The sequence below is a fragment of the Akebia trifoliata genome, chromosome 9, assembly GCF_017979445.1.
Source record: "Akebia trifoliata isolate Shusen 1 chromosome 9, ASM1797944v1, whole genome shotgun sequence".
Taxonomy (NCBI): Eukaryota; Viridiplantae; Streptophyta; class Magnoliopsida; order Ranunculales; family Lardizabalaceae; genus Akebia; species Akebia trifoliata.
The window spans coordinates 24,092,585-24,118,312 of NC_141383.1; the positions used below are offsets into that span (position 1 = coordinate 24,092,585).

A 25,728-nucleotide genomic window follows, 5' to 3' on the forward strand; every position below is an offset into this window, starting at 1 on the left:
CATTATTAGACTTCGACCCCACACATCTGTCATCTTGTCTCTCTTAGTGATTCAAAATGATCAAACTTTGTAAATTTGATTATAAAATTATAAGGGAAAAAATACTGAAAGAGGGTTAAACAAAAATCCTTGATCTTTTTTCCTCTTTAAAAGAAAAAAAAAGTTGTAAACAATTTCTTCAGGTTAATATTTTTTTACTCCCATTGTAAACCTCAGGATTCTATTTACTTCAACCTTCAAACTACAAGAATAAGTTGAAGAGGGTTGTTTTTTGGCAGAAAAAAATTCAGGAATTTGTGTCAAGAAGTTGAAGATGAGAAGGCAGCTATGTTTTTTTTAAATGATGCAATCTTCCTTTTTGAATGTGCCAACTAGCTAAGCTGATAAAACATCAGTCTTTAATATTATATATTTTGGTTCAAAGCTGATCACGAGTATGTCAACCATCGAGCCATAAAACCACTGCAAACAACTAACAGATGAGTGAAGAAAAACAGAATTAACATCATTTTCTCATCTAACATTCAATAATATATATATAGCCTGATTCACCAGTGTTCTCAACCTTAGCATGGCCCAATTGCCTGAACCAGCGAGACCCCATCTCAACCATTTGGATCAATATCAACCAAGATTTACAAAACAATTCTTCTAAACAAACTGAAGCTGAGCCAAAGCTGAATTCCAATGCTAAGTGCTCTAAGTTTGCCTCTTTGTGCCAACGCAAGGTGGAAAGATAATTTTTTTGCATACCCAACTTTCAGAATTGATGTCAGTGATGGTTTACGCAGCTTCAAGGTACATATCAACCATCACTAGTCCGACTCCGACCAATATGGAGTTCCAAAGAGGTCTGTTGGCACCAACCAAAAAAAAAACACATGATAATTTTCTCCTATTGTACTACAAAGCATGACCAATCAATATAAGATTTTTTTTTATCAATACCAATCAATATAAGATCAAAAGACTCCGAAGTCATTAAGCAACAATTGTAGTACAGATGAAAAGGTGGGATGTATGAAGCAATCCAGGAACTATGATACTCTTTCTTATGTGATATTTCACTGTGATTATAATCATCCTCGAAAAAAAAAAAAAAAATTTGCATTATTAAAGTGAAGCAACCTGTATGTATGTCTCGCTCCCTAAATAATACTGGAAAAGATAAGATCGAATTACAATGGAAAATCTACAAGTACAAATCTAACTGGGATGAGTTGCATAATGATGTACAGTGAATGCAAGTTCTGACAAGGAATCAAACGAACATGATACATTCAAGCTTTCAATAACTATAAATAAATAAATAAAAATACATCAGATGACCATGGCCACATTTCCATGCAATATCAAGAATGCTCAATAACAAAAATTTGGTGGTCAAGGCAACCATTCTATCCATTTATGTAAGAAAAAGATAATAAATTAACAGTGAAAGGATGTATATAAGTGGGCTTCTGCTTAGGGTAGTTCATACACCAAACCATCTACAAAGAAAATGGTTGGAGCAGGCATTGGTGTGGGCAGTTCAAAACTTTAACAGCAAAATACCACACATGTTTTTCAACAGTTAAAATATCTACAATGGGAATCTGATCTGCAAAGGCCATCCTGCCCACAAAAGATTCAAGGAACAAACAGCTTCCAGAACCTGACCCTATTCTCTTAGGTTACAGTTGGTACAGCTGAAGAGAATGCTGGCCGGTCGGAGACTATGAACATATGGAAAGTACTCACTTACCACCCATCTTCTGAAATCCGACCAATAAGAAAAGATTCTCCGAGAGCTATGCAGCAATCATCCTGAAAAAACTCGGAAAAAAAAAATAATTTCATCAAAAACCCAGAATCTCAACAATTATGGAATTATGGTGAAAAGAACAGGCTTTCTGAAAACGTTTCTCACAACCCTTGATGCGAACAGCATAGCACACATGGGAGTGTATGTATGACTTGAGATATATAAGAGCACTAGAGTTTGCCAGGTTAAGGTGGTAAAAAAAGAAAATTAATAAAATTAGAGGAGTTTTATTAAAAAAGTCTTGAAGTTAAAGGGGTAAAATAGGGAAAATAGTAGTTAGAAGGGTATTATTAAAAAAGAGGCAGGGAAGGCGGGTGAAGGAGGGGAAATGGGACTCACACAAACGGGTGGATGAGACATTTGTCTCTCATAACTGTAGCAAACAGTGGGCCTTACAGTTGTGTTTTATTATATAGATATTTAAAGGAGAAGAAACTCCAAGGTGTGGCTCAACCTGAGTGGCAAATTAATCTTATAAACACCAATTTCATCATTATTAAGAAAAGGTACTTCGAAGATTTTGAGGGAGTTAGCTTCGAAGATTTTGTTTTTAATTGGGATATCATTTGTGGCGCTTAGTCCCCCGTTGGATTTGTGTTTTTGCTTTCTTTTTTCTTCGCTTTGTTATTTCTCCTTCTTGTTGTTTGGGGGCTATCTCAGCCTCCCTATCTTCTTTTATTAATACAAGTTATACTTATCAAAAAAAAATTTATTAAGAAAAGGTACTTGAGAACCTACCAGCCTTTCACGAATTGCCAAACTCTTCAATGCCTTCCTAGTGCCACGAGTGTTGTTTGTAGCTAAACCTCCCTGCGTCCCACCCTCCTTCAGGTTCTTTCCTCTTCAATACTGCTCCTGCTGCCTGGTACATCCTCACTTGCTCCTCCGCGCGGACCTGAGAAGTGGCAACAGAGAGTTGCCTTGATGCTGAAGATAACCTCTCACCTCTCCATTCCATATCTGCACCTCCGGGACCTGCATTAAGATCTAGACCCTGTCGTCCCCACTTGCTCCTACTGGTCTCCACACTACCATTAGTGGTACCATCTGGAACGCTGATCATATAGGGCCTTGGGTAATGGGATGACATTGTGCTGCCGGCAACTCCTATTAGCTGTGAAGGGACGGCAGGGAAGCAAAGACCCCCACCAGATGAAGAATCCATATAAGTTGTCGATCCACTTGAAAAGGAAGTCGAGGGAAAATTGGTACCAAAAGGGAAACCAGGATATGGAAAGGCCACTGCAGGAGAAGAGGAAAGCACAGGCCCTCTGCAAACATCAGGACCGAAGGTGGCCACACCAACTGGTGATCCTAAGATCCTGTGTGTTCCAGAAGTTGGACCAATAGGGTAAGGCTGATCCCCTCTGTCAGGCAAGATCGACGGAGCCGGATAGGAGTTCCCAGGAGGGCACCAAGACGAGAGGCTTCCGAGTTCTGTATTGTTAATTCTGAGACCATGAAAAGGACGCAACAATGGCACACTGCCTTTTAAATGCTGCCTAAGTGGTGCTGGATCCGTACCCACTTCATCGAGGCCCGGTCCATTGTTCAAATCGAAGTCCCTAAGGACATTAACCTCACCATTAGATAATCCACCAGATGATGACGACCTAGCTGACAAATGTGGGGCTTCCAATCTTCGACTGGTGCTCACTGAGAACTGCACGTCAGCATCTTCATCAATTTTATTCAAATCAAGATCTAGAATCACAGGACTACAAATGGGTGCAGGAGAACTAAGCATCTCACAGCGATCCAGGTCAGCTTCAGAACCGGCTTCCTGAGCAGAGCTCCGAGATACAAGTTCCTCAAGAATACTCTCGTCGGCCACATTCAGGTCAATATCCAACAGAGGTCGGCCCTGTTTACTGGCAACAGTTTCAGGAGGCATATTGGTATTATTACTGAGCGGCATGTCGAGAACCTTTCTGGGTTCAGCACGCCGGAATGCACTAGTAGCAGCTGAACCTTTCCAGCCAATTTCCCCTTTATTCCGCAATAGGTTTTCAGGAGGAACAAAAGGCCCTTTTGCAGCAGCGGCCACTGTAATTGAAGCGTGCAGGCTTCCAGATATCGAAGGAAGAGGAAATGGTAACGGAGCAGGCAGGCAAATAAAAGATGATCGTTCGGGCACAATTGACATGACTGGATCCGCTTGTGTCCCTCCTTCATCCACTAAGAATCCTTCATTCAAATCAAAATCCAGCTTGGTAGCCATCTCCGAACCTGCCGCAACAGACAAAGAAGCTTCTGCAATGGAAGCGCATTCCTCCGACTCATATGCTTCAGATGACTTTACACAATGTGTGATTTCTTTCGGAGAAATTGCAGGTGAGTCGTCATGGGGAGCTGATCCAGCAGAACGGTGCTCAAGGGCTTCTTTTATTCCCAAGTTCTCAGAACCATTTTTGTGATGTGGTACAATTGAACTTACATCAGTTGCAACTTCATTGTCAAGACACGGATTCTGACTGTGCCCGATTTGAGACCTTACCTCCACACCATCAGCCTTTTTGGTCTTCAACTCCTCAGTGTTGCTTTGGCCCAAAACGTTATCCGAACCAGAAGGAAGCACAGCATCCTCAAAACCTCGCTCTAACTTCTGCTCTGTTGAGATGACATCACCCAACCCTTCATGCACAATATTATTGTTCTCACCATCAATTCCCAAAGGAGGGCATGATGATTCTTCTATAGTTTCCTTCTCAATTTTAACACCCGAAGCTGCATTTTTTATATCACATGCCTCATCTTCAGATGTAATCTTCACTTCTACATGGTCAACCTTCTTAATTTCATTCAGGGGACTCCTCACATTTGACTTGATATCTGGGATGCCAACACCATCCTTCCTTTTTTCACTAACTAGGTTGACTCCTTCACCCTCTATTTTAATGCATACAATCGCTATTTCATCAGCAATCCCAACAGATGTCAAGCATGGCTCAGAAGTTGGAGGCAAATCTATACAGGGAACGTGAGATTGCTCATTGTTCTCTCCTGGTGGATTCTCTTCGGATAAAGATGAAAGGGGTTTAATGTTCCCTAAAAATTTGGTTGATGCATGTGTATCGACACGCTGTAAAGGATCAACTACAGTTCCCTGCTTCTCAGTGTCACCATCTGAACCATTGGCAGGTTCGCCTTGGCTTCGGGCTGCAACATCTTCACGTGAACTCAATTTTGCATCATTTCCTGTAAAAGAATCCTCCGATACAGGCGAGCTTCTCCCAAATGAATTAAGCGGTGAAATCAGGTCAGATTTGGACATCTCACCAGCAGCCACACTGGCAAGCAGATTCATCCCAATATCATCCTCTGCAGGAATAGACACACTAGCTTCAATTAAAGCATTTATGGAGCTAAATGAAGCCTCATATGGTTTCCCCAGCCTGGGTTCACTAAAATAATCCCCCTTGTCATTTCTAGACGATGAACAAGTAGCCTTCGATGATTCTGATACTTTCCCAGTCTCATCCCCACTCCTGCCACGTTCTTCATCAAGATGAGAAGCAGATGATCCATCGGGTTCATCCAACCCAGCCAATCCATCTTTCATTTCATTGCCCTGCCAAGAATCTGTACTTAAATCTGCAACAATATTTGCTCGACTATCATCACCCTTTCTCTTTACATTCCGATCAAAATGATCATGCTTCTCAGAAAGTCCAGGAGAAGATGCCCGGCTAACCATAACCGTTGGATCATCAAAAGAACTACCACTCACACTTTGTGCAGGACTCCGGACAGAGTTTGGAAGCCTAACAATCAGTCTGTGATTGTTTCCATGGTCTAGAAGGGATGCATCAAGTGTTCTTTCACATGTCAATCCAACATGGGAAACTTTTTCAGATATGGCCTTCCTGTCAAGAGAACCACTCTTGATCAAAGTAGTTTCCTTTTGAGCTAAAGAGACAGCTGAACCGACAATACCATTGCTTGATTTCCGATGACGAGAGGCTCCACTAGATGTCTTATTCGCATTCATAGACCCAGCAGTAGAGCTTCTTGCGTCCTCCTTCCATGAAGAACCCACAGTTTTAGCATGATCACTCGAGCAAGATTGACTATTGTTCTGAGATTGACTAGAACTGCTGCCCTTCTCCTCCCTTGTTGTTATAGGCAGATCTGAAGTCCCACCACTAACCACCATTTTGCAAGGCGAATCCTTCAAAATAGCTGATGAAGCAGGCACTGATGCTGATAGCTTCAGAGGCCTAGAACATGCAGATGTCAACTTGGCAGTGGAATCTCCGGGGCCAAGCTTAGCTGGTGTTGTTTTAGATGCAGACGACTGCATAATAGAATTCTTCATGGGAACCTCAGATGGTCCTCCTGTTCGTCTGTTTCCTGCATGAGAAACTTCAGGCAAAGCTGGTTTGTTGGGCCACGAAACAGCTTGACTTGACCCAGACTTCCCATCACTAATCTTCATTTCTTCGTCAACACGTTTCTTCCATGTGTCAACTAAACCCCTAGCTTTCTTTTGGATTTCCAAGTTTTTATGACTCCGCAAATGATTCACAGACTTGCCAATATTACAAGTCTGTAGAGCATTAAGGTTTACAGGCAACTTATCAAGTGCACGAAGCAAAGCCAAAAGAAATTCCTCAACAGATTTATCACTTTCCTTGGGACTACTACCATCACCAATCTTCCCTTTATGCACCTCTTGGAGCCATTCGTTCAATATAGGCAAACCCTGGAGCTGCAAAAATCGCACAAGGCAATCATACTTATCTGTAGCTGATATCACATCTACAAGCAGTATTCGGCCAGACAAATCTATCTTATTATCAACTCTGTCAGGTTGCATTAGTTGCACCAACTTCTCGACCCCTTCATAGTTCAAGAGTCCTCCTCTGTCAGTGATTTTGGCAATCTCCGACTTCAACACGCTTTCCAGCCTGAAATTACCAGAATCTCCATCTTCCATCTTCAAAGAATGTTCTCTTTTGATGGGCTCAGAGCCCTGATCAACCCGTCCCCTCTTTTTTCCCTTAACTTGAGAAGGAAATGTGGTGGCACTATTTTGCACACCATCTGAACCAGGTTTTAACTGTTGTGTTGAAGTTGGACCATTCAATGGTTTTGGAGAACGTCCTCCTGATTGCACTGCCGCATGCATTTCTAGTCGTGTTTTTTCCAATAGTTGATCTACTTCTTCCTGTCGTTCCTGTGGAGAAGTGAATATATTTGATAAGAAATTTGTATAGTATAATCAAAAGAATGGGCAAACTAGTTATACATGAGGAATATAACAAGGCTCACATTGATATAATCTTGATCAGTTAGCCACCATAAACGCTTGTTTGTAGTGTCATACACTCGCCTGCATACGAATGAGGACAATCCTGAAGGAAGTTCAACACCTTTACAAAGGAATGAGACTTTACACGGATGGAGAAGTGACGCAGCAAGTATCTCATCCTTGTGAAACGAATAGAAAACTTCGTTTGGAGCAGCTTCTAACAATATTCCTTTGCCAAGTTTTATGTCAGTGGGTCTGTAAAGCCAATTCACACCTAATTTTAAATGACCCTCTTTGTCTGATGTTAACGAACGAATTATTCCAATGAATGGTGGGGAGGTCTCCTCGGGGGCCTTGAAAAGTGCACAATCACCGACACTAATCTTGCGTCCATCCTAGGAAACATGAAGAACTTCAGTGAAAAATAAAGTAAGTAAATGGGACAACATACAACAAGCAGTATAAAACCACAATCAATACAATAGATGTTTGGAAGAGCAGGGAGAAATATGTATCAGAAGAGGATTGCAAGGAGATGGAATACCAAAGAATACATAATAGAAATCATTCAAATGGCCAAAAATTTATTCCATTTTCACAAATCTACCAATGAACTCCTTCATTAAAGAAAAATGGTATTAAAAAAAAGGAGAATAAGCAATAACTATTCATCTGCCTAAACACTTACCACTTTTTTTTGGCATTCATTCTATACAAATTTCTAAATTCTTTATTTTCATCAAACTAAAATTTAATTTTCAGATGATTTATCTAGGATTTTCTACCTAAAAGTAATTCCTGCCCTGGAGAAATAACCAAGGAGATGGCTAGGAATTTGAAGGCAATCACATTAGAAAAAGTAATACTAAATACTTCTTCAAAGGAATTAATAACATGACCAATAAAGTTCACGGGGGACCATAATGTTTTGTTCTGAGATATATCATTTTGGATGGGACCATAACAATTATCCACAAAAAAATTTCTTACAAACTATAAAAATTGTAAACAGAGGTTCAAGAAATTTCCAACTATAAAATTTTTCTTTGATAGATAATTTCCAACTATACAATTTAAATGATTGGGATAAATGTATTCTCTAAAGGAGTAGCTTACTTTTGTGATCTTTCAAGTTTCAATTGTTAAAAACCAGTATACACAAATGCAATAATAAAAAAAAGTTCCTAAATACAGGTTCACTATTTAAGTTATCAGAATCAATCACTTTAAAGCAGGAATGTAATGGTAGACAACATGGATGACCTTTCAAAAGCAACAAGTTTAGATTAAAAAAAAAAAGATAACTAACTTTTCAAAAAAAAAAAAAAACAAGGACAACTACACACATAAACAGCAGTGTTTCCACTCAACATATCCAAATAAAGGTCACTTTTTCTTTTTGTATTTATTGCATTTCATTTGTACAGTTGGTTTTTATACATTTGAATTTCCTTACAACCTGAAAGTTCTACAAGAATGTTTCGATGCAAAATGGGATTATATAATCAATACGGTACTCACAAATCCTATGGTAATGACTGAGAACAAGGCTCACAGACAATACATTGAAGAGTGAATGCAAGTGAGTTCTAAATTATGCTATCGTGTAGGAACGATCTGCTTTTTTTATCAGACAATGGTAGTTGGTTTGATCAATGGAATAATACCAAAACAATGATTTCTCCCAATAAATAATTTACATAAAGAAAACAGAGCCATCCATACTCCAAGAGTCTCTCTAGTCATTACATTTGGTTCATAGACACTAGAATATGCATTTTTCACTTCAAGCATAGACTCTTCCTAAGAAATGGCAACAATAGCAAAAGTCTTCTTGGAACTTGCTGACAGGTTGTTGTGAAGATTTTTTTTTTTTTTTTGGTAAGTGTAATATATTGATAAAAGAGGGAGAACAAAATACAAGGATATTGATTATTGACCATAATTTTGAGATTTTTTTTTTAATACTTCAGTCAGCAATGAAACTGATGAAGAAACAGGAAGAGGGGCGGAGGGAGGGCTAGAATGCTGGACAAAATAAGGAATTTTTTTATTATTAATTCTACTCTCTTTTAAATACAAAAAATTTATCCAAATAATCAACACCATCAGTTGAAACACACACATTCAGTGTTTCGTTTCTCCTACCAACAACACATTGATACCAAGCAAATTCAATTTCACTCCATTGTCTGCAACGATCGTCTCTTTTATAGAAAAACAAAACCCACAAAATTCTACAATATCATCAGTCCAAACGACTGTAGCAAACCAAAATCTCTACCAATTCCCACAAAAAGAGTATATGTGTGAAATTCAATAACCAATCTCTCACTTGTGCTTTGCCCCAAATCCAACAAAACAATTTAAAAAACGCATCAAAAGCCCCTCTCCCCCTCCCCCACCCTACCAAAAAACCCCTAAAAGAAAGGAACAATAAGCTCAACAATAGCCATAAGCCCAGAATTCCAAAAGTTAGAATCTTGCATCAAAATTTACGGGGAAAAAAAAAAATTACCCAAAACGAATCAAGTCTAATCGGGATTTCAGTATCCATTAATGAACCCAAACAACACATAATAGCTCCCAAAATTTAATCTTGTCTACCCCAAAACAACACCAATCAATCAAAAACGACAAACCCACAAAATAACCCAAAATCAGAACTACGAATACCTAAGAAAGGGAATACCTTGCAGAAGTAATTATCACTAGAAACGATGATTGAATCAGAAGCAAGTACAGTCGTATCGATCACGGGGATCGGCCACATGTGCCGCTTCGGTTTCCTCCCCTCACCTTCCTGCCCATGCATAGCCTTGCATCTTCTCCGATTTTAATTTCAATCCGAGCTTCGACGCCAACGAGAACCATCAATCCAGCCGTAATTCCACCGTTCGATCCACAAAACCCTAGAATTCGATAATTCGAGTTGCAGGAAACCCTAGATCCGTTCCCAACCCGTGTACCACCATCCTCCAGTCCTCCCCAATAATTAAAACCCTAATTTTCGCCCAATCGATGCTTCAAAACAAGCGAATTTCGAGATTAACGTTTACTTTACAACAGCAGAAATCGATTCTCCGATCGAATCAACAATCAGGAACTTCGCAGTTCAGATCCAAAAAGAATTAAATCGAAAGATTTCGATTACGATTTCGAGGACTCCACGATTTGTGAGAGAGAGACGAAATGGAGTTTTGAAGACGACAACAGACGGCAAAGCGAAGAGGGTGTACTTAACCACAATTTGGGCAGGTTGGGCAGCTCGGGTAGCAATTTAATTATTAAAAAAATGTTTTTTATTTATTTCTTTTGAAAAAAACGTTATTATTCGTCAATTTCTATCACTGATCGTGCTAGTGTGCGCTTGTTGCGTGCGTAGCACAAGCAAGATGGATGTATTAGAGGCTTTCAACATCAAAGATCCTAAACTACCGTTCTCATTTCTCTATTATACATTTTAATAAAGCTCAATTAATTGACTTATAATCTAATGAGACAAGTAATATATAAGACATGATGTGACATGCCACGGATGCAACCTTCATCGTCGTGGCCCCATTGCTACCTAGACTAGATCAAGTCGATGTGTTCATTATAACTTATGATAATCTCATTTGACAAACGATACGACTTCAGATAAAATTGAATTTCATAATAAAATTTGTTAAAATCAACCTCAAATTTTATTTGAAATAAGACTTGAATTTATAATAAGAGTCATGATAATCTGACGCCCACCACCCTATCACAGAATCGTAGATCATTTTCCTTGGGATGCACAAGAAAAAGATTTACGATTTTGCATATCCCGAGACAAATGATTTATACTTCGGGGGGGCGGAGTGGGGTCAGAAAATAATTATTAGTATAACGATTGTAATCTTATTCGGAGTTATTTGTATACTGATTTATTAACGTATTCTCCATGTTCGCTTACAAGAGTAGATCGCATTTTTCACAAATGACAATTTATTTGATTATTATGAAGTAGTATTATTTTAATCAAGTGTATGTAATTGGCCCTAGTACTCAAGATGTTCCAATGTATTGGTGGATTCAACAAACATAATTATGTACAAACTCGAGTGTCTATATACACACCTATAAAGCATGGGTACGTTGATGTTTATTGAAAAAAAGAAGGAAAAAAAATGTATAAGAAGGCTCGTGAATAGATTTTGACTGCAATTCAATTAAAAAAATTAAAGTATGGAAGACAATGGAATGGTGGTTCCCATCAACCATAGATATATAAAAATTATATAATAGATTTTCTTATAATGTGTGTGTGAATGGATATGTTGAGTAAAAGACTACGATTTTATGAATTCGATAAAGACATCCGTTGATCCAAATTGCCCAAATATGTGGCACTATAATGGGCTATAATAATTTTTCGAAAATATTTTCTTAATTGAACCAATTATCTCAAACTTGCATTACAAAATGTCAACTAACCAAACATAAGTTTAAGCCCTAACAATCTTTCTAGATAAAAAATTAAAAGAGGAACAATCGAAACAAAATACAAATTACACATAAAAACACAGAATTTTACGTGATTCCTTTAAGATTGAGATACATCTACAGATCACATCGATTCCACTATGAAGAGAAAACTCGCAATTACAAATTACACCCTTTCACTAAAAACGAGAAATATAAATATCCTTGAAAATCTAACTAGGGTTGATTTACAATACCTCCTTGTTGACCAGTATTATCAAGCTCTACAAACCACAACAGATATATCATTACAAATATGATTATAATCACTTGATACAATATCTTAAGTCAGTTCATAAACTTTTGGCTTAATTAAGCATATTATTCCCTAAACACATGTGTTATTGTGGCAAAAGATAGACTTTTTAGTGGGAGCTCACTACCAACGTTAGTAATTTAATTACTTTATTAGGTTAGATGTTGGAAGGATACATGGCACATGTGCTAGAACTTGGACAAACTATTTAAAGGTCCCACTAAGGAGATCTATGGGGACACGAAATTTCCAAATTGGATTAATTGTAGCCATCACAAAAATCTATCTTTTTAACTAATTAGTGGAAGGAAAAAATGTATGAAAATGATTTCTTAGGAAATATGGTCAAATTTAAACGTCATTTAGGTGATAGACGAGACCATTAATAGAGGGGACTATTGGATCATGAGACATGATCCTCTTACATGTGCAATACGTCTTCGAACTAGAAATTCAAGATAGAGACAACTCAACCAAGTCAACTTGAAAATACACCAAATTATATCAGAAACTCAATCAAGTTATTCAACAATAAAAGATAAATTGTGAAAAAAAAAAATATTTATTTATTTATCATATTTATAAATTTAATATGTTTTTATTATCAATATGACCTGACTTAGTAGACAATTGAGTTTAGTCAACTATTCAAATTTTAAAACATAGTGAGTTAATTTAAATGAGAGACTCAATAAGTCAATAAAGATCATTAAGCCTAGATTGCACATTTTTTGCTCCATATTTAGAACATCTCCAATGGCAATGTTATATTTGCTTCTTTCAATTTCATTTTTTAAAACCATGGAGAAAAATGTTATTGATATGTTTTGGACAGAAACTTTATAAAATAAATAATTCAAAATAATTTTTTTTTAATGCTTTGGATGATAATTTGGTAAAAAGAATAATTCACAGAAATCTATCTTCTAAGTCAATTAATGGATTGAAAAATGTATGAAAATGATTTCTTAAGAGATAAGGGTCAAATTTAGACATCATTTGAATAGTGGACGGGACCATTAATAGAGTGGACTATTGGATCATGAGCCATGACCCTCTTGCATGTGCAATTCTTCTTCGAACTAGAAATTCAAGATAGAGACAAATCAACTCGACCAAGTCAACTTGAAAATACACCAAATTATATCAGAAACTCAATCAAGTTATTCAACAATAAAAGATAAATTGTGAAAATATATATATTTATTTATTTATTTAACATATTTATAAATTAAATATATTTTTATTATCAATATGATCTGACTTGGTAGACAATTGAGTTTAGTCGACTTTTCAAATTTTAAAACATAATAGGTTAATTTAAATGAGAGACCTAAGAAGTCAATAAGTAGTGGACCATTAAGCCTAGATTGCATATTTTTTGCTCCATATTTAGAACATCTCCAATGATAATGTTATATTTGCTTCTTTCAATTCCATTTTTGAAACAATGAAGTAAAAAAAAAATGTCATATTTGACATATGCTGCTCCAATTCTACATCTAAAGAAAAATGTTATTGATATGTTTTGGATGGAAATTTGATAAAATAAATAATTCAAAATAACATTTTTTCTAATGCTTTGGATGATAATTTGGTAAAAAGAATAATTCACAGAAATCTATCTTATGAACCAATTAGTAGATGGAAAAATGTATGAAAATGATTTCTTAGGAGATAATGGTCAAATTTAGACATCATTTGAGTGGACGGGACCATTAATAGAGTGGACTACTGGATCATGAGCCATGTCCCTCTTGCATGTGCAATACTTCTTCGAATTAGAAATTCAAAATGGTAAGAAATTTAAAATGCACTTTTTCCAACACAAAAGACACTTTAACAAATTTTGAGATATTCTAAAAATAAAATTTTGAATTGCCACCAAAATTTGGACTCCATTAGAGATGCTCTTAAGAGAGAAGTGGTGAATTATTAGACCAAAAAAAAATGTGATTCACTACTAAGATTTTCATTAATAAAAATAATCTTCGGTGGATTGCCATTAGATGTAGTCTAGGAGTAATAATATCATTGACACCATCATATATCTATATAATAAAATATAAAGGTAGATCTCACCATTGCTATAGTTATTATGGGGGATAAATATCTAATTGAAGTGGGCTCTACATTAATAATTTTATTGTCTTTCCTCTTCAACCCCTTCGATGTTATTGTCTTTACTCCCCGTGCCTCTAAGGTTGGCAATGATCCGAAATATACCTGATGTCCGAATCGGTCTGATCCGAAAAAACATGAAAAATCGGATTCGGAGTGAAACCTTAAATTTGATATAATTTCATATCAGATTCAGATATATCCAATCCGTTTTGAAAAATCTTATCTGAACATATTTAATTTTATTTTTTTTGTGTTATTCTTAATTTCATATAGATGCATATAGATGACACATTTGAGTATTTTTGGTTTCCTTCTATATTTATAATTGAAAAGTGAATTTTTAAAAAATTTATATGATTTATATGTTTAAATTTTTTTGAAAATTGATAATTTGAAAATAAGGCATGTATTTGGATCGGATTGATTTTGGATTAAGGATGAATGAAACAAATCAGATTCAATTTACATATTCATTAATCTGATCGAATTAGGTATATGTACAAAAAAATTTAAATCAATATTGAAGTGGTAGTGATCCAGTACTGAACCGATTCATAGTCAGCCCTACCCCACCCCCCTTCCAATAATACCCTCTCTAACTTTACTATGTTTCATCTTTTATCCCCTTTAATATCAAAGATTTTTAATATTACTCCTCCAACTTTATTATTATTTTTATTTTATTGTTCCTCCCTTAACAGGGAAACTCTAGTATGAATATATAATACATCGATTTTCAAAACTAAATGAATTTTATCCAACATTTTAAAAATTGGTAGTATAATGCATTTTTTTTAAGGCGAAAAAAGCATGCACATTACACTCACATTCATAAACTTGCAAATCATGAATCAAATGCAAATAAATCATAACTTGAGTTAGAAATGAAATGAGGGTCTATGTGATTAAGCTCGAAAAATAATTTTTCCTGGGGAAATGTGAATTTCAACTCTAGAATTGCATATTTTCCCTAGAAAAATATTTTTCCTATTCAAGACTATCTTCCTTATTATGCAGGAAATGTTTACCTACGTCACTCCCAAGAAAATGATTTCCTCCACCAAACATTATTATCTTTGGATTTTCCCAATCCTTAACTAAAAAGCAACTCTCCTTTTGCATTCTCCTAGAAATAATCAAATAACATAAATAATTTTTTCCATGATTCATTTTCCATTGAAATTATAAATTAGGATTGTCAATAGATAAGGTCAAAATCATATTGGGATCAATCTAATATGGATCAAATCATATCAAATCCAAAATCAATTTGATATGAATTGGATGGGACCCTTCTCATCAAATTGATTTTTATCAAAATCTCATCAGATAATAATCAAATCATGTCTAGATCAAAACATAAATAAACTTTATATATTTAAACAAAATATATAACATAACTTAAATAAATTTACGTTTTATATCATATCGAGACAAAATTGATCCAAAACCAATCAGTTTGGATCCCTAACAGAACCCAAATCCTTAATCTAGATCCAAAGTTATCAAATCACAACGAATCAAAGAGTACCCTTGAATAATAATTAAACTTGAATACTTTGGTCTTTATCTGACCTATCAATTTCATCTTCTTGACTTGTTTGGTCCATCTCTAGAGCTACATATATTGGTAGATAGAGAAACATACCAAACTCATTAAAGCCAACTTTTAGAGATTAAACCTCACTCACATGGTTTGTCTTCATTGGAATCATGATTTTTCTTTACAAACATAGTAAATCTTCGACCCACATTTTGATGTTGATTCATGAAAATGACACAACAAATATTATTGTTTGTTTCTCATCATTTTCAAATGTTTGTGCTAAGATAACACGAAAGCAACCTGTGGGGCAAACATCAAGTTATCCCCTCGTCAACACCCAACAAACCACATTTTCAATAAAAAATTTGCCGTTTGCTTTTGTAGTATCCGCACATGTGGACGCACATGCTGGGGAATGGGACCCACTTGATACTAAAATCAATAAGTCAACAATTAACCATATTAAGCAATCCTAACCGTGTATCCATCAACATCTAAAGATGGGTCACACTATATTACGTGTGGCTGAGGTTTTAAAAGGTTTGCTTTGCTCATAGACAGCCCAACACTGTTGCGACATGTGGCGTTGATGACGTAAGTAATAAGAGAACTTTTCTAGCTGTCACGATAGTGAAAACACACAATTTCCTGAGAAAATTCTTTGAATAAAAAAAAAAAAAATTTATTTTCACCATTTTCAACACCATTGATGAAGCTAGAAAAAATTATTATTATTTTTTTTCATTTTTCTATCATAATTTTTTTTCGTGAAATCTAGAAGGTTGTGACGTTAGATTTCCAATACGGTAATCCACGTGGATCTTACAATATTTTTTTAAGATTTGAAATCTAAAAATTAAGATTTCTGAGTAGTGGGTGGATGTGTGGACAAGAGAGAGAAAATTTATCTCTTATTACTTACATCATCAATGCCACATGTCAAACTGATGTTGAGTTGTGAGCAAACAATCACTCTTGTTGTACAACTACGTAATGTTGTCTGGTGTTATCGTTGTTTGAACCATTTATGAATTGGATATGGCCAGATTACTTGGGATACCATTAAGGCTAGAGTGGTCAATAGATCGAGTTTAAGTTAGATTTGTACTAAATTGGTACTAATTTGATGTGAACTTTATTATACAAGTCCTACTATCATAGTGAGGAAAAGAGATTTTAGTAAGTCTTATCCACTGCCAAGAAGACCATGAGATTTGTAAAATAAACCATCGAGATTCATAACAAATCTCGAGGTCTTGTTTTATGCATCTCGAAGTCTTTTGAAGGTGGATGAGATTTGGTAAAACCCTTTTCCTCACTATGTTAGTCAAGAAAGTGTTAGTCTTATTATATCCAAACCAAATTGGTTTGACCATTTTAAGTTTTTGGAAACAATCGGATGCAACGAGTGGTGAGTCGGATTGGATCTAATCTAAAATATCAATTGGATTGAAGCTAACCCAATTTAATGTATTTTTCTTATAAGATATAATTATACCAAAATTTATGATATAAAAATATAGTTCATGTATACTTTCTCAAATGTAATAGTCTAACAGGAACCCAACTCCAGGGCTGGATCCTAAGTTTTCAATTTCGGATCCTATTCGATCAACTGACAATACGAAATAATACCTTCAACATACTAGTTTTTCCGAGAAACTCTAAATAAGACCACAAGTCCGAGTCCTAATGGTTTTCAAGTTGAGTATAATCCTATTAATCTTAGAATGAAACAATTTTCACAATGTGGGCATTACCTTCTTTTAATCTTCTCATTGTTCTATCTCATTCTCTACAACTGTAACTAATAAGGTAAGGGGGAGGGAAAGGGAAATAGAGATAAAAGAGAAAGAGAGGACAAGTAGGATTAGGTTTTGTAGAGTTTCCTTTTAAATTTTGCTGCCTAGATTTTTCATCTTCGAAGAATTCTTTAAAAAATCCTAAAAGAAGAAAATTGGGAAAGAGAAAAAAAGAGGAGAGCCTGAAGAGAAAAAGAGGAAGAGAGAGAGTGAGAGAAAGCAAGAGAACAAAAAAGATTGGGATAGATGGTGAAAGAGAGATGTCGTCAACACTAGCCACCACCTCCATGACCCATGTGGCCTTAAAAAATCATTACACCATGATGCTTCAAAGCTTGTGGGAGAATGCAAATATATGAGAGAGAGAGAGATTGTGTGTGATTCGACTATAAAAGTTTGGTGTATTATAAAAAAAAAAGTGAGTATAAGATTTTATTTATTTTTACGATATTAACACTAAAGTTTACTTGTGTATATCGGCATGAGCATCTTCTTTAGAGTTAAGTAGGTAGAAGAGAAAAGACAACAAAATTGAAGAGGTATTATTGAAAGCATAATGATTTTCTAACTCAACTCTGACATATTGACTCAAAAACTTACTAATGTGGCATGTGTAAGAACCCTGGATATTTTTTCCTTGGGATACATAACTACTCATCCCCATAAACATGTGTTGTTGTGTATCCTGAGGGAAAAAAAAATCAACGATTTTTGCACATGTCACATCAGTGAGTTTTTGAGTTAATATGTAAAATTGAGTTAGAAAAATCAACACTTTATTGGAAAAGGGGGGAGAAGAAGAAATATAATATTGAAAAGGTATTCTTGAAAAGTGAGTAAAATAGGCAAGACAATAGAGTTGAAGGGATATTCTTAGACAGTGGGAGAAGAGAGGAGGCAATAGTTAAAAGTTGTCGTCGAGATATATGTGAAATTCATTCTGACCCCTTCTTTTTTTATGGGGGGGGGGGGGATAAGCATTGAGAGTACGACGGTTGTGTTTTATCATATCAGATTTTGATTATGCTAGTTTTAATTACCCCTTTGAGTTTTGGTGAAAATTAGAATCCTACTTGTACAAACCAAAGACATTATTGTAGACTTCAATCTGTCGTGAGAGACTAAAAAATAAAAATGTCAAAAAATACACTAATTTTCAAGCTTTTGTGATTTTTTTTTAGTCCCTCTTAAAATCTATTGTCTTCATCCTCTTTAATACCTAGGGTAGAAGAATTTACCTTTGACTTTAGCCTTAAGATTCCATCTCCGTTGACCTTCGAACATTAAGAACAAGATACAGTTTCAAAGAGTTCAAGGATGAACCTTAGGGAAGAAAAGACAATGGCTTTTAGCATGAGGCTACATTGAATAGGTTAAAAAATAAATAAATTACATTAGAAGTTGAAAATTTTGATTATTTATGTATAAAAGATTAAGGGTTTTGGCAAAAGGATACCTCAAAATTACCCTTTAAGTGAATTATTAGCATCAATGAAAGCTTAAAATGAATCCCTAGGAAAGATGTACCATCCTTGGGAAAACTTATGCTCTTCCCCTCTCATCTCAGCCATGGGAAAGTCCTACTTTAAATTATAAATCCAGTATTACATGTTGTCCAATCAAATCATTCCAAGATACTAAATTGTCCAATAAAGATAACACATTTTGATTGGATATGTTGAAAGTTTGCATTAGAAATGCCCTAAACCATGACCATCCATTTGAAGTCTTTCACATGAAGTGGTAGGGTTTGGGGCTAGGGCATATAAAAAAGATGCCCTACATTTTTGGGTATAAAGTGATGTATTATCAAACTTGCTATCTCTCTTTCTCTCTCTCTTTTTCCTTTGCACTATATTTCCCAAGTCTGAATAAATTCGCCACTTCCTTTACCGATCTTAGTAATGACGATAAACAATTATCAATTCCGCTATTAAGGGATGTGCCAATATTTCCTATGAATTTGATTAATGCGAATTTATGTACCGAATCTTGGACAAGTTAATCCATGGAAGGGATTCTAAGAGTTTTGACTTTGAAGCTTAGGATTTTCATTTCATAAGCATTTGTTTCCGATTTTATCTGTTTTGGTCTTTTATTCATCAAATTAAACGTCTTCATTACCGATTAGAAACAAGTATCTTGATTACCTTCAATGTGGGAAGAAATTTTTCTCTGTTGCCCCGTAAGTATAGTTGATCTTATCGATATACATTTTATTCTTTTACTTTGAATAAAATACTCTTTTGAAGCACATGCTTTGCTTTAACCATTTAGTTCCAATTCTATGGGTAGCCTTATTTCCAACTACTTTATTTGGATTCGTACAGCCTCGACTCTATTAAAGTCCATGGGTCTAACTCAATCTTACAAAACTGGCTTGTAAGGTGAGGGGGGTTGTCACCTCAGATATTGCACAAATTGAGCACTCAAGGACCTATGTAAGGCTATTGTTCTAACAAACTCAAGCTCAACTTTGCATTTAGGTTTACTAGACATTGGGTGCTCCAACTTGTGAGCAAATGCACCAACTTGGGATCGGTGGATTATTCGTGTATGGATCGTGGTCCTTTAAACCATGCTTATATAGTTGAAAATTCATTCTTTTTCATTATTATTTGTTCTATTACCAGTATCATTTCCCATTAAAGTACGCCATTCTAACGTAACTCAAGTTTTTAACTCCTGTTTATTTGGGTATATTTGGCTTCAAGAAGGAGATGGGAGAAAAAAATTCAGGAAGGACAATAAAAAAGAACCATAGTTGATTGAGATGTTTATATTATACATTGGCCATGAAGACAACATCGAATTGTTCAAGAGCAATAAAATGGAGGAGGAGGATATTCCTTTTTTTTTTTTTTCCTTTTACTTTTTTTATTATTATTATTTATAATTCTTAAAATTCTGTGCTCTACATCTATATGGCATCAAATCATGTTTTGGGTTCTACCAAAACATCATAGACTCTACATATCAAAGCCACACAAAAATCTATGAAGAATATGATATTATTTTGGATGACATATCAACTACTATCCATTTTAACCCCGAGGGGTTGGCAATAAGCAGTGAGAGTCCCTAGGTTGTGTTCGATATCTAGTATGAGCAGTGGCTCCTAGAGGCCACCCGCGAAGGCATACCCTCACTTACATAGTGCGTGTGATGTGCAGGCGTTGCACGTGCCCAAGGGGAGGGATCCATATGCCTTGGTTCAAGCCTTAACTCACCCAGTCCCGCTAAGTTGAATGTAAGTTTGGATACCCGTTAACATTTCTTTTTTATTTTGGGGCCGGGGTGGTGTTACATCATATTTCTCAGTTGTCCAAAAGAATATGATGCATGGATTGATCATATTTTCAAATATTTGATCTCTCCATTTATTTTTCTAACATATCAATGAACCTTTTCACCATCTGATGTTAATCAATCAACCTTCTAAACCAGTAAGTGAATTACTTTGGTTCTACACGTTGTACATTATCACTCCTCTTCTTTAACACATACAATAGATTTAAATACAGAAAGAAAAATCAATAAAAATATTTTTTCCCTTAATTTTATAAATATATTTAATAAGAGATCTACTTTTTTAAAATAAAATTATATGTAAAATGAGTTGGGCGGGCTAACCTGATCTCAACTCAAGCTCAACTGGATTGATGGGCCAGCCATGGCTAGAAAATCTAAACCCAAATTGAATTTGGGTTGACGCTTCTGGTGCCCTAACTCAACCCGAATAAGATGTTATATATTTACATATAAATATTTTTATTTATTTAAAAAAAATTAGTTTTCTCTTCTTAAATATATTTGTAAACTGAGGGAAAAAATATTTATTGATTTTTTTTAAATATATATTAAATATATTGTTGTATATGTTTAAGTATATTATTTCACAGTTTAATTTTTTTGTTGTGACGATCTTGTTTACATAAATTTTAAAGAGAGATAAATGAGCTAAACTCACTCAAAACTTGAAAATGAAATTAGTATGCTAAAAGATCCTAATAGTGATTTCTTTTTGTAAATACTGTAAGTGGGAGTCTTCTTTCAAAAGTTGTTGAACTATTAATTCAAATGACTTATTTTCTTATTCTTGAGAGGGTTTGGTGTCCTCATAAGAAATTGGGAAAGAGAATGCGTGCAATAGTTGTTAAGACACATCATGTGGTTTCAATGATATTTCACGTGTTTTAAGGCATTGATGTGTGGCATAAAGTTTTCTCTTAACTTCAATTGTGCCAAACTAATAATTTAAACTGACTCGCTTATCCAAATCTTAACTGGCAGCTATAAGATATCGAAAGAATGTGATGAAAATTTCTAATCTGACAAAGCAGTTTGAACAGTTTTCTTTTTTCCATGTGTACAAACAAGCTAACAAAGTGGGTGATCAGTTAGACTTCGTAAGTTGTAAAATTTGATACCAGAATTTTTATATAGTATGTTTCTATTCTTCTTTTTAGTCTATTTTTGGGAATAAGAGATGGGAGTTCTATTTAAGGTTGTAATGGATATTATTTACTTGTTAAGGTCGGTATTGTATCTTGGTTGATTTTCTTTTATTCTTATTCGTGATTATATTTGCTAATAAAAATCAGGATTACATTAACTTACTTTTTGGTTTTGATAGGTGACGTGACACTACTTAAATCTTTCATACTTTTTATGTTAGAGCCGGTTCATGAGTCATATGTAAAAACAATGATTTTTCAAAATATGAGTTAGAGATTTTGGATTGAATTGATTTTTTGCGAGGATGATCACTATGATGAGAAGATCATCCTCACAAAAAATAGTTCAATATGAAACTTTTAAATCCATTAAAAGTGATTTACAAATTATGGACAAAAATTGATAAAAAATCAACGATTCACATTCTAAATCACTTTTAATGGAGTTAGAAGTTTCATATTGAACTGATTTTTTTTTTTTTTCAAATGACCTTCCCATCATAGAGATCATCCTCATAAAAAATCAGTTCAATCCCAAATTTCTAACCCATATTTTGATAATTTATTAATGTTACATATGTCGCTCGATCCGTTCCCTTCATATTATTGCGTACGGTGGATACTGCAAAAGCATGGAATAATTAACATTTGTCGAGTCTTTTTTGGGTGCAAGTGTTACTGTATTAAGCATAATCTAAAAATAAAATACTTTTGGAGATCTTCATGATGGGTAAATCTTTAATTTATAGAGAGAGATATTATGATAATAGGTAAATCTTTAATGCGTGTGTGTGAGAGAGAGAGAGAGAGAGAGTTCTTGCTGAGCTTAAAAGCTTATATAATCTCTGGGTTTTAGATTTTTTACTTGGATTTTAAGAGTGGTGGAGTGGTTGTTGCTTTTATCTCTATCTTTACACCATTTAAAAAAAAAAAGGAAAAAAAAAAGAAATGGTGGGAGATTCCTTTAGTTTTCAGACAAGCATTTTGGTTTCTTGTTCTATTTTGGTCGGGCACTTCCTTGTTACTCTCTTTTCTTTCATTCTTGAAGTGGGTTGTAAGTGTAAAACTTCTGGGGCTTCCTGTTTTCTTGTGTGAACTTCTATGGTGAGTTTTAAATTGTAATGCTAGTGTTTGAATTTGGTTTTGGTGTCTGGGTTTTGATTTATTTCACTATTTTAGTTGAGTTTAACTTTTGTTTGGGTTAGTGAGTTTTTGTTCTGGCTTGTAGGTGCAGTAATAGATTTTTTTTGGAAATCTCAATTTCTGGGTTTCTTTATTTTCTAGATTTTTTATCTTCTTTGTAGGCTTTTGAGAGATTTGGGATTTGGGTTGTGTGGAGATCTGGGTTTTGTGGCATTGTGTGTAGATTTATTTTTGGGGTTTAAGTAGAGAAGGAGAACAAATAAAAGAAAAAGGATCATGGCACGAAGTGGAGCTGGGGCCAAACAGGATGAGTTGCATCCACATCCAGCAAAGGATCAGTTGCCCAATGTTGCTTTCTGCATTACTAGTCCTCCTCCATGGCGTGAGTTTCTAACTCTAAGTCCTATCTTTTGTTTATGAAGTTTTTCTATTTATTTCTGTTTTATAGATTCCTGCATTATATTTTGTGGGAGGAGTTGTTTCTTTTTTAACGTCTAAAATTCTAAATCCAGTTTTTTTTTTTTTAATATTATTTTCTATTGGAACTCATCTGGGCTTTAGTATATTTTACACCTACATTATAGTGTTGAAACTCACCTATGGGTTTTCCTCTGTTTTTAGCAAGCACCCTTTATAGTTTTCCATCTATTTTGTTGACCCTTTTTTTTTCCCCTTTTTAATTTATTTTGCGCCAAGTTGGATGCTATTAGGAATAATTAGAATTAGCTACATTGCCCAATTTTTTATTTATTTATAATATTATCAAGTTGTTAATGTAGGAGAAAGTGTGCTGGCGTTAACAATTTACAAGAACTCATGGGTAGGAATGGGTTTGTTGATCTACCTATAGCTACAGATAGCATCAACTTTTCCAAATATTTCTAGAATCAGATAACATATTGGTTTTACCATTTAGCTTTTATGATGATTAAGTTTTCAGACTGTATATTTGCAACAAGAAAAACCAGTGGTGAAAACTGCCACCCACAATTGTAATCGCTAAAGTGAGCATCAGCTTATGTTTTCCATTCTTTTGACACATTTTTCATCTTTTAGAAATGGAGTCACGATGCAGAACAATGTCTTTTTCCTATAGTGACATATGGTGTGTACGTGGTTCATTTTAGTTGGACTTTAAAACACATTAGGCTGCTAATCAATCCGTTTTCTAATGGCACACAGCCTAATGTGTTTCAGACTCCGCCAAAACATGCCATGTAAACACTGTTTCTATACTAAATGAATGGGAAACCTTACCTGATCCTGATTACTAGAAATGATACAAAATTTCATAATGGAAGGTGAAACTGTGAAAATACCTCTCCATCTCAAATTGGGTTTCACTATACTTGAGATAAACTATCTCTAGATGCAAAACCCAATCTTAGACGACTTCTAAATCTAGACAGAAGGAATATCTCGTCCGAAACATTGACTTGTCTGTCCGTCTTGTCCATGCCTGATACTGAGATGACTCGGGCGATACGTCTCGGTCTCAGACGAGTTTTGAAACCATGCTTGAGTATTCAGAAGAGCATTTAAACTATCCATAAGAGCATTTAGATGTTAATTATTTACTTCATTTCAATAGTTTTTAGAGAGTTCCTTTATTTAATAGACAATACCTTGTCACAATTTTCATTTCGATTTCTTTTGGAGCACAAACTGGTGTACTTTATGATTACTGATTAATTTTGATACTAATTCCACAAGGGAGACAACATATCCTTGTAGTATATTTGATGACCGACATCCAACCAACTATTTTCATGACGGTGCTTGTTGTTGTTGAGATGTTTAATGCCTTGAATACCTTAGTGTAGGAAAAGGGTTTTCAGGGTCTAGAGTTGTACGGTCGATTTTTGTAGGAATAGCATTGTAAATCTGCTCACAGTGCTCACAGGATATTAGAGACCTTGAGTGTCATCGTAGCAGTTCCCAAGTATTTCCAATTTCTTCCATTTTTTGTAAATAGTTGGCCAAATACCTTTTGGTCTAAACAACATGGTATGTAACTATCGATATGATTTAAATATTGAACTTGAGATTGAATCCACAAGTATTTTTTTTGTTGATTTGCAGGTAAACGATTTATATATTGGAATGGAAACAAACCTCAAATGTGCCTGTTCAAGACGAAACTGATCAAGGAACGACTCTCATCTAAGTACATTAACCTCTCAGGCAAATCATGGCTACAACAACAAGAATCAAAATATTTTATCGGTCAAGGCTTATTAATGGCTAACAACGATCACTGGTATCATTAGTGACATATAGTGGCCCCAGCATTCATGGCTTAAGGCAAATATGGACAGATTTTTTTTTACAGGAAGTTTTACCTTTTGTGTTACTTGTAAATCCTCTAACTGTCATAATGCAACAAACAAATGCTAAAATCATTACAAGTTGTACTCGAATCGGGTAAAAGTGAAGCCAAGATTGAGAGTATATGAGTCGACTTACTGGTGACGTTATATCTCAAATTGAGTTCGATACTAACTATGAGAAGGGAAAGCGGATACTTGTTCTCCTTACATCGTTGCAACATCTTTGTTTTCAATCAAGCCACCATTTAATGGATTAAACCTTCTCTGGTTGATGGCATTCCTAATGGAGATATGCTCGTAAGTGTGCCTTTGTATTTGCATGTGTTCTTTTCTATTATATTTTGCTTACAAGAAGTAGAATTTTTTCTGGGTTTCTTGTGAGGGGACAGTTCATGGGACAATGATTGTGACAACATCTATGACAACAGTTTTTTGTAAACCACTTTTGATGGGGTTAGAAGTTTCGGTTTAGAGATCTTCCTCGCCAAAAATCAGCCCAT

General features: G+C 35.0%; 1 protein-coding gene across 3 annotated transcripts; it reads right to left on the reverse strand.

Moving 5' to 3' along the window:
• Positions 1–508: 508 nt before the first annotated feature.
• Positions 509–10,299, reverse strand: LOC147394879 (uncharacterized). Of its 3 annotated transcripts, XR_015181297.1 has the most exons (5): positions 9,751–10,298; positions 7,079–7,453; positions 2,543–6,983; positions 1,745–1,806; positions 509–853 (listed from the first exon to the last, which is right to left on the reverse strand). XR_015181297.1 is itself a non-coding variant. In XM_086453146.1 (4 exons), the coding sequence occupies exons 1-3, from the start codon at positions 9,871–9,873 to the stop codon at positions 2,580–2,582; spliced, it is 4,902 nt and encodes a 1,633-aa protein (XP_086309272.1). In that variant the 5' UTR covers positions 9,874–10,298; the 3' UTR covers positions 1,262–1,806; positions 2,543–2,579. The 3 variants fall into 3 exon arrangements, 1 of the variants encoding a protein (XP_086309272.1); XM_086453146.1 differs by lacking the exon at positions 509–853 and having other exon boundaries at positions 1,262–1,806; XR_015181298.1 differs by lacking the exon at positions 509–853 and having other exon boundaries at positions 1,707–2,310; positions 2,527–6,983; positions 9,751–10,299.
• Positions 10,300–25,728: the final 15,429 nt, after the last annotated feature.

What these genes read in the sequence shown, in the direction of transcription:
- LOC147394879 (XM_086453146.1), bottom strand. Translation starts at nt 9,873, where the DNA reads ATGCATGGGCAGGAAGGTGAGGGGAGGAAACCGAAGCGGCACATGTGG. An exon ending in GTGATAATTACTTCTGCAAG is followed by an intron (nt 7,454 to 9,750) that starts GTATTCCCTTTC and finishes CATGTTTCCTAG; the next exon opens with GATGGACGCAAGATTAGTGT. An exon ending in CTGATCAAGATTATATCAAT is followed by an intron (nt 6,984 to 7,078) that starts GTGAGCCTTGTT and finishes ACTTCTCCACAG; the next exon opens with GAACGACAGGAAGAAGTAGA.